The sequence below is a fragment of the Apis dorsata genome, unplaced genomic scaffold, assembly GCF_000469605.1.
Source record: "Apis dorsata unplaced genomic scaffold, Apis dorsata 1.3 scaffold_226, whole genome shotgun sequence".
Classification (NCBI taxonomy): domain Eukaryota; kingdom Metazoa; phylum Arthropoda; class Insecta; order Hymenoptera; family Apidae; genus Apis; species Apis dorsata.
Genome location: NW_006263508.1, coordinates 43,073 through 53,892, shown reverse-complemented (window position 1 = coordinate 53,892; position 10,820 = coordinate 43,073). Strand labels below are relative to the sequence as shown.

Below are 10,820 nucleotides of genomic sequence, written 5' to 3'. Positions count from 1 at the left end.
ATATTGAAGACCAAATTTAGTGAAAAAAAAAAAAAAAAGAATTGCAAACAAATACAATACATGTATATACGTTACAATATATGTATATACGTTATATATTTATGATTATATATTATGTATATATGATATAAATGTAAGATAGATATATGATATAGTTATAGTTTTTAAATTGAGGACTTCACCAAAATATTTATTGTTAGTGCAACTATAATGTTATTTGAGAATTATAAAGAATTGTTGAGGATGTATAACATTTAAAGAAATTTTATCAAGTATTTATTTAAAATCATGTTGCTTATAAAGAAACTTTGAAGTTTGCAGTATATACATTTATTCATAAGTATTTGGATATTTCATTGAATTATCAATCCATGAACTGTTATAACTTCGTCAAATAATTTGTAAGATTATTTTAAAGATTGCATCTTCTACTTATGTTCAGAAATTAAATTGTCTTGAAAACCATTTCACAATAGCAAGTAAGTAAAAAAGTGAAAATAATCTTTTCAAAGAAAATTGAAAGAATTGGTCAGTAAATATTAAAAAAATTTGTATTGTACACAATTAAAACCATTATGAATTTAAAAAATTTTCTTTACAACAACTTCTCTTAAAAGATATTCGTATACCATTTTTTCTCGTCATATTATTCTGTATTGAATAATATGTTAAATTCTTTGCTAGTATTGAATTATATTTCATGCTTGTACTTCAATAACACGCTTTTTATTCAAAATGGATGGATAATAACTTAGGGATATAAAAAAAGAGTTCAACTTTAAAAGAAGATATTTTTTACGATTATTATTTTTTACATATATGTGTACTATATCAGTTCAAAGATAAGGATTAGATGAAGAATCCAAATATTTACGAATGAAAATATACTTTTTACAGTAATAATCAAAGTGTATAAACTTTGGAATTATAAGATTTATCAATAATTTTACTCTCAATTTTATTTATTTAAGTTTTAACACAATGATATATACTATTTTATTATATTATATATTAAATATCCGAATTCATAAATATTTAAAATTTATGATTTTATTTTTATTATTATTATTTTAAAAATTATGATACATTAGAATTTAATGATTAAATGTATTTAAATAATATTTGTTGCACATCAATTTCATGTTTGAACCTAATTAAATAATATATATAATTGGATATTTTATCTATTGATTTACTATGAAAAGAAATTATATATTATAATGAATTATAGTTGAATTCAAATACAACATAATCTAAAATCAATAATTTTTAATTGCATTAATAGATTCTTGAATTAAAAAAATCATATTAAAAATGAAAAAATAAATAATTTGTATTTAATGTGAAAAATTTAAATCGGCAAATATAGATAAAAAAAAATCGGCAATAAAGATATAAAGAATAATAACAATCAATTAAAAGATTTTAATTATATTATTTATAATTATAACTTTAATTTTAACTTTACTTTTTAATAAATAAAATGTAGTGAATTTATTTAATCAATTCTGTTTAATATTATTTTTAATAAAAAAATAATTTTTAAGTTTTTAAGAATTCATTTACAATAATTTATTAAATTTATTATATTGCTCAAGTTTAATCAGTATTAGATAATAATCAGTATTAAATAGAAAAGTATATCATTTTTACACTATCGTATATTTTTTTATAACAATTTTGCTTTCAAATCTCAATATTCATTTATTATGATTTTTAATTAATGTTTCTAATCTATTGTTCATTCATCTCTTTTTATCAAGATAAGCTATTCTATATATTTGTACAATGTTTTTTGTGATATGAACTAAATTTTATTAACGAGATGATAAGTAGAAAATAAATGAAAAATTAGCAAAAATTTATTTAAAAGTCGAATTTTAAAGAAAAATACAAGCATATGTTAATTGATAATAATAAAACAATATATATTGTGCAATAAGAAATGAAAATAAAAAAGAATGTTCGTAGTATAATATATAAACAAATTTGATCATTAAAAAAGAATTTATATTAAACAAATAAATAATTGAATATGTCATGTTGACTGCCTTGTAAATAAATTTTTTTAATTTTAAATCAAATTTCAAGATAATTTTTAATAAAAATGTTAATTTAAATAAAATATTGTAAACAAAAATGTGTAGCAATTATAAAGAAAACAATGTCACTTGGAAGATATATATAATTGATTTTCTAATAGAAACATTAACGGTGTTAAAATAGTTGAAGAAAAATGAACTATTTTTTTAAATTGTTTTCAAATTACTCAATAAGAATATATAAAATTCAATCACTTACTTATTACTTAGTAAGTTAAATATAAGGATAAAGTGTTCCTGTTCCTAATTTATGAAATATTATTGTGCAAATATAAAAATCTTATGTACTGTTTTTGAAAATTTTATGTGTTTTATATGTATATATATTTATTATTATTTGCACATTGTGGTTATATTTTCTGAAAAAAAAGTAATAAATTTTTAAAACAAATTCATATAATTTTTATTAATTATATTTAAATTATTTTATAATATTAATAATATTGTTAATAATTAATAGTGTTTTTTAATTTGGAATAAGCTTCATAGGATAATTTAATTAATTAAATAAAATAATAATATTGTGGAAGGACCATTCAAACTTAAATATTATCCTTAAATATTTATTAATATTTTGAAATATGAGAAAAATAAAAAATTTATAATTTTCTCCTCGTCGTCTTTGTTAGTAAAAATAAATAATTCTTAGATCCTTAGCATATAGATCTTTTTATTTCAAAATTAAAAGTTATTTAATTTCAAATATTTTAATATGAATATATTTATCATCGGTCATCATGATGAATGGACCAAACATGATGGTTAGAATCTGTACCATCTGTCATAATGAAGTCAATTCACATTCAATTTACAAATCTTCTATTAAATGAGCTTATTATATTTCTATAGAAATAAAGTTCAATAAAGATACTATAGAAATACTTCTATAAAAGTAAAAAATTTGCGATATCTTTATGATAATAATAAATAAATATAAATATCTATATCTTTATATCTTTATATCTATAAAAATATTTCTTTTTTTAATATTTTTGAAATTTATGGTCAGTTTAACACTTTTTCAATTATTGATCGTGTTCGCGAGCATTTATTGCTTCCAAAATTTATAAAGATTTGTTCGGGAAAGTTGCCCATGGAAGTTCTTTCCTGTTTTTATGGCTAGCAGGCCTCTATTGAACATGAATAAAGAATGATATTTGCTGGAGAATTGTTTTTGAGAATCTGATCGACACATGTGATATATTTCTGTCATATTTCGAATTGAGCCAATCTTAGCATTACATGTTCCAGACATAGGCTGACTCAACAACGGATATTGTTCTGGTTCGAAGTGGTCTGTGAGAGGGATGTGCTTACCTACTCCCCCTTGTCCTGGGATTTTTGTATACAGATTATTATCCAAGCGAAGAATTTTCTTTGAATTTGAGAATGTCGCGAATCAGGCACTGACTATTAGTTATTGACATATTTCACCAGAAAACTGTGACTCTTCCAATTAAACTAGAAAAAAATTTTTTCCATGTTATATTTTCCATGATACGATTATTTATCGTCACTTTCAAATAAAGTTTCATAATGATCACATCGTAGTCTAATCGCCGGATACAATTAATTTGTGAACACATCGTGCTCTGACCAGATACGATTACATGCCGCGACATTATGAGAAATCTTGTTCTCTAATAGACAAACGCTCCGCACGAGTAACTTATATATACGAGTAACTTATATCTACAACTAAGAAATATACTTGTTACAATTATTAGCTTATATCCACTAAATTAGTATAATACTATTATTGCGCGCACGAATACTATATGTAGTAATAAAAAAATTAATTATGTCAAATTGTATGTCCTCTGAAATTATTAAATTTTTATTTGAAACATTTTTTTGTATTATCAATAGTTTGATAGAAATTTCAATAAATCAACTTAAATGGAACACTCATGTATTTCTATGTATTTCCAAATTGTTAAATATTTATTTTATATTTTAAACAATCTATATTTGCTGAAACATATTATACTGCGATGTATGTATTGATTCAAATGATGGGTTTAAATTAATAATTTACATATGAAATATTATTTTATCATTTTCAATTTTGTAAATTATTAGTTTAAATTCATCGCTTGAGTTTATATTATATTTTCATATCTATGTCTTTCTCATAATTTTCCTTAATATTTTATGATTTTTCTGTTATGATGATATAATAATAAGTTTAAAATTGTTCAAATATTTTTTTTAAATTATTTCTTTGAAAGAGAAATGAACAATATAAATATTTGTATTTTTAGATTTTGTGTTTTAGATATAACAAAATAATTCTATTTCCATCATATCGACAAAATCTATTTTATATTTTAAATATTTTACAAAATTAAAAGTATATTAAGTGTAGTATTTGAAAATCAATGTGTAAAAATATTATTCTGTAACAGCGCAATTGAGATATGTATATATCTAGGATATTATAAATCATAATAAAATTCTAGAATAATGAAAAACATAAGAAGTGTGCAGAATTCTTCATTTGAAAATTGTTTATTTTCAAAATCTCCACCTAACAGATGAAAGATTAAAAAAGATTGATTGATAATTAGAGGAAGACAATTTTTCGAAAAACAGTTTTTATTAAGACAATTATATGCATACACTTAAAATACTTATACTTGTAAAAAAAGTTTAGAATAAAACACTTTCTTATAAAGATTCTTTGAGTTCAATCGACATTTCCGAATTTTGATCTTATTTTAAATTCCACAATCGTTAGCAATAGTGTATTCCGTAAAAAACCAATTAGAGTTGAATTCATCATTAGTTATGCCAAATGAAAGAGTGTCTATTATCTATTTTTAGGTAACAAAAAAAATTGAACCATTGCGAATACTCAAAGCACAACATAAATAATATTAATAATTAGAAATAATTTTATAAAATTTTAAATGTATTATAATATGTATTATAATAATTAAATGTTTTTTATTTTAGAACACAATATATTAGTGTTTTTATTCACAAATCTTTAATAATATCTTAAAATTACGCGAATTTCATGCATCAATAAATAAATTGCATTCAAATGCAATAGATGTATTGAATTTTATTTTCTTTAGAAATGCAAATTAAAAATGTATATCTTATGCATGAATTTTTTTAAACTATTGATACTAATGATAACTAATAATTTCTATTAAAATGTAAAAATATATAACAATTTCTATCTGTAAGAATTCTATTCATAAAATTATCTTTCTAAATTGTTACTATTAAAAAATATTTTTTACATTAAAACTTCTATTTTCATCTTCAATTAATATCCAAATATGTATTAGGAATTTTATAGATTATGATTATTTATTATCATTAATCTTAAGAGATTAAATAGTAAGATTTAATAGTAAATATACATTATAAATAAATTTTATAAAAGTTCATCTTCATATCAGTTAAAATAAAATTTTATGATTTAATTTACGTATGTATATTACATACATATATTACATTCAAATATTAGATAAAACTTACTATTAATTTTATAATTCAATTGGTTTATAATCAATACAATTCGTAATTCGCAATTGATTTCGAAAATTTAAGTAAATTTAAACTTTATAACTTTATTGTTTTATTGTAGATGAAATGATTAAATTTTATCATTTATACTTGTATTGAAGATATACATCAAAGCTTGACTTAAAAAATTTAAGTTCATCTTATTGTGATAGTCATCTTATTGATATATTATCTATTATTTTAAGTCAAAGTTGTAAAAAAAAAAAAAAATTTGATATTGAAATTCATTATGATAAAAAAAACAATTGTATTCAACATAAATAAAAATTATGACAAAAAAATTATAACTTATGAAAAAAATTCAATTCTTATTATAATTTTTTATTATTGAAAATTTTGAAACACTGAAATCTTTTGATAAACTTCAAATATTCAATATCAAATATATTTTCCAGAAAATCGAAATTAGTAAATTAATTTAAACTTGTAATTATTTTGCAATTTGTTATCAATATTACAATTATCAATATCTTAATATTTATTTTCATATCTATCTATATATCTAGATTCCAATAAAAATATTGTTATTTATCAAAATACATACAAAGATTAAAACATTTTATCTTTACTCTACATTGATATTTGTACTTCTGAAAGCAATTTATCAATTCCGACATTGGCTTTATAAACTATTAACAACAATAATAAAGTGAAAGTAATAAAGTGAAATAAAAAGTGAACTATTTATAGCTCAGTTCTTATTTTAATAAAGTTTTGTATGGAAATAATCAATATTCATATAAAAAAAACTATACATTGTAAAGGAATAGTCAAATGAACACTCGACTATAATATGGAACTTGATTAAAGCACTAATAAAATTATAAATTATAATATATATAATGTAAATAAAAAAAAACAGTTACAAAGATAACATAAAAAAGCACAATTTTAATTTAATGAATATTCGAAATAATAAAAAAATAAGAAGTTTTTTTTTATATAGTATTGTATCTAGCAAAAATATAAAAGAATATTTGAAAAAAAATTTGAAAAATTTTTAAAAAGATTAATATTTAAACGTTGATACAACTATAAGTAATATAACAATTAGAATCAATAGATATCGAAAGAAAATGAAGAAGAAATTGTTTTTATATTTTCTCTGTGTCATCATATTTGTCCTGGTAATAAAAAATATAATATTTTTAAATGACGATTTCATTGAAAAAGATGAATTTGAACCAATAAGAAAAAATATTGACAGTATGAATATTTTATGTTACAATCAAGCGAGCACGTCAGAGAGTCTTCCGAATATCGATGAGAAATTAGGTATGTTTATCAAATTTGATTGATATTATTTAATTATAATTTTTCATTAAGTTTGAAATTATTTAACTAACAAGAATTTTTTTATTTATTATACAATTTTTTAAATTAAAAACATCTCATAGATTTCTTAAGTTTAAATTCAGAAGTGATATCTATGTTATGCAAATGTATGAATGCATATAGTATGTTCTATTATTAGTAATATAATTAATGGTAAAATGAGTTATTTTTTTTAAGTTAAAAAAATAGAATGAAATTTATTTAGATTTCGTTTTCGAATAAATAAAATTAAAAAATTTTTTTAATGTAATAAAAATTTTTGATAATAAATAAAATTTAATTGAATAATTGAATAAATTATTGAATAAATATCGAATAAACTATCGATAGCAAATTATTTTACATGTGAAAATAAGCAAAAAATATAAAATAAAATTTTATCACTTAAATTTTTGTTTTTAAAAAAATCAAAATTAAATAGCATAAAAAATCGTATCGATAAATTAATTAAATTCAATTTTCTCGAAAACTAATTTTTAAATGAAACAAATTTTATTTTAATCTAATATTTAATATTTCTAAGAATTTCTAAAAAATATATAAGTAGAATTTTGATTTAAAACAAAAAAAGAAAAATAATCTAACTTTTTAAATAAATTATAAATAAATATTTCTAATTTATTCATCTAAGAAAAGAGATGAAAAATAGTAATTAAAAATTAAATTATTGAAATCTTTAGAATAATAATCTAATGTTAATAGTGTGCATAAATAATTACAGTTATACAATTATATAGTTTAGATTTCAAATCGATAGAATTAATGTTATCAATAGAATAATATGTTTTAGATATTTTGTTCATGAATTTAGACTAACTTTGGAAAAAATTTAAAAATTTTTAGTATTATTTTAGTAAAATTTAAAAATATTTTAGTATTTTGAGACAAAATATTAAAAATTGAAATATTTTCATAAATAAATATTTGAAAGTTTGACTATTTCATGCTTAAATCAAATTACTATTTTGAAAATATTTTTTTTGTTTTTTGCTAAATTATAGGCAAATATTGTTTACTATTTATAAAATATTATCGAAAGATACAAATTTCAATAAAAAAATTAAAAATCCTATGTTTAATTATTAATAATTAGTCAAATAAATATATTAATCTTATGTTTCATATGTCTAGATTGAACTCTTAAACTCTATAAACAATATTATAAACAATAAATATGACTTTAATACATTATATTATATTATATTATAAAATGTTAAAATTAAAAACAGTTTATTAGAAATATGTATGAGTTGATATTAAAATGTAGCGTATATAAAATATTATTTCTTTATTTAAAAAATTTATCCAAAATCATGTATCGGAACAATAAAAATATTTATTTCTATTTTCGCCAGTTTTAATCAAAATATTTCACAATTTATATTCATATAATGTTTTTTTATGAAATAATTTGCATTTCTATTTTTCAATACTTATAACTTAATGTTTTTTATAGATTACTTGATATTTATTATTTAATTTATATTGATAAATGCACTGATTTTTTTATAATTTTAATGCCAATTCATTTATTTTAATGCGAATCTTTAGATATATATCTTACATATATTTTTATAAAAATGTGAAATATCTCGATTAAAACAATAAATAACATTCAATGAGATAAAGATTTCGTTCTCTGATACGAAGTTAACATAAATGATTTTATGTTGTAAATCATATATTACGAAAACGATATTGTTTTGCAAAATATCTCTATGATAATATTCAACAAAACAAAAATTTTGTTTTCTGATATTAAGAAATTATGGTCAAGGATGCAAATATTTTTTATTTCATGTTATATTTCATATTTTCTTCACCGAAGCAAGAATTGTGTTTTAATAGTGAATAACTGAATAAATACATGTGATATAATAATATTCTAAAACGCTCTAATATAAAAATAATAAATTTTAATATTATAAATTGAAAATTTATTTATTTATTGTTAATTGTGTGTATTTAAATGTTAATAATATATTAAATAAATATGTTTATCTAGGTATTATTAACACAAGTATTTTCGCTATAGTAGTTATTGTTATCGAATTAAATGAAATATATGAAAACAAAAATTATTTGTATAAAATAGCATTCAATATCACAAAAAATCCAAATATCAGGAATAGTATCAATTATTTCGTTTCTTCTTTCCAGATTCTTCTTTACAAATAATGAAATTTCAAAAATATATTAAAAAAAAGAAAAATTAGAACTATTCGAAAAGAGATATTAATCAGAATTCACTATCATGAGAATATTTCCAATAAAAAAATTTGTTTCGTAGACATTTTTCTATCTTATTTCCGCGCTCGATAATTTTCTTTATATAATATATTATATATTCTATTATATAATATAATTTTCTTTATATTTTTCACTTTTTAAATTCGTTCTTAAAAAATTAAAAATATTTGAGTTATCAAATGCCATTACTTATATAAATTTAATTAATTTAATTATTTCTAGATAAATTGATATTTTTAAAGAGATAGAATCAAGTAGAAAAGAAAATAGAAAAAAAACAAATATGAAAATAAAAACATGTAAAGATATGGCAAATATTGTTAAATAAAAATGATTTTATATTAAGTATTATATATAAAATTTAAAAAAAATTTCTGTTTCCCATCGACTTAATTTAACATTCAACGATGATAATTATTACAGTGAACATAGTAATGTTAGTAATATCTAAAGGCATAATATTTAATCATAATAGTAATATCTAATAGCATAATATAGCATATAATAATAAATATATTAATAACATCTCTTATTCAAACATTTGTAGTCGCTTATAAAAGAAATTTTACAATAATCTTTCTTTGCAAATCTTGAAACTAAATGACAGGTAAGGCGATAAAGAAAAAATTGTTCATTTTTGCAATATATTGCAACATTATTATATTGAAAAAATTTTCTATTCAAATAATTACCATCAATAATAATTATTATTTAAAAAAAACTAAAAAATTTCATTAATTTCTTTTTCTTACTATTATTTTACCAGATAATTTTAAATAATTGATTATTTCATATTTTTATTACATTTTAAAATATGTATTATATTTTTATAAAAATTATATTATTTGATTCGCTATTTATAATTTTGCCTAAAATTTCATCACAATCAAATTCTGTGTTTTATTGATAATGATGTAATCGACACAAAAATGAAACACTAGAATTCCATAAAATACGAAAATATACATGATCAATCGATTTATTTTTATATTTAATTTGTATTAATTATCGTTGAACATGTGAAAATTGACTGTCACGCTGCGACTGGTTACAATTGAAACTAATATAGTAATAAAATATTACTATATAGTTAATATATAGTTATAATGTAATATTACTATATATTCTTAATATTACGATAAGAATATAATAAGTATAATAATATAAATATTGATATGATATGCCATTGTATCATATTTTATTTAAATTATTTTATTAAATGAGTTATATATAAATAAGATATAAAATATAATATATAATGCAATAATATTTTTATTTTATGATTTAGAATTCTTTTATCATTTTATCATGTCATTTTCAATTTTATCGATTCAATGCAAAATAAAATTGCAACATAGAAGTTAGAATTAAAACTAATTTTAACAAAATACTTAAACAAAATACGAAATTTCATATAATTCATACAATTGTTTATATATTCAAAATATATATATTTTTATAAAAATTATTATAAAGTAGTTAACTAAAATCAAATGATTTTGCATAAAAAATATTATACTTTTGATTTTGTTATTTATCTTGTTTTTAATATACCATAATTACAAAAATAAATTTCTATTTTTGAAAATA

The 10,820-nt window shown here is 18.8% G+C and overlaps 1 protein-coding gene across 1 annotated transcript in view; it reads left to right on the top strand.

Moving 5' to 3' along the window:
- Window positions 1-4,899: 4,899 nt before the first annotated feature.
- LOC102674257 (lactosylceramide 4-alpha-galactosyltransferase-like) overlaps window positions 4,900-10,820 on the top strand; it is an 18,580-nt gene continuing 12,659 nt past the window's right edge. Inside the window, 2 exon segments of the mRNA XM_006615522.2 lie at window positions 4,900-4,928; window positions 6,709-6,920. Coding sequence (XP_006615585.2) covers window positions 4,900-4,928; window positions 6,709-6,920 — 241 coding nt within the window.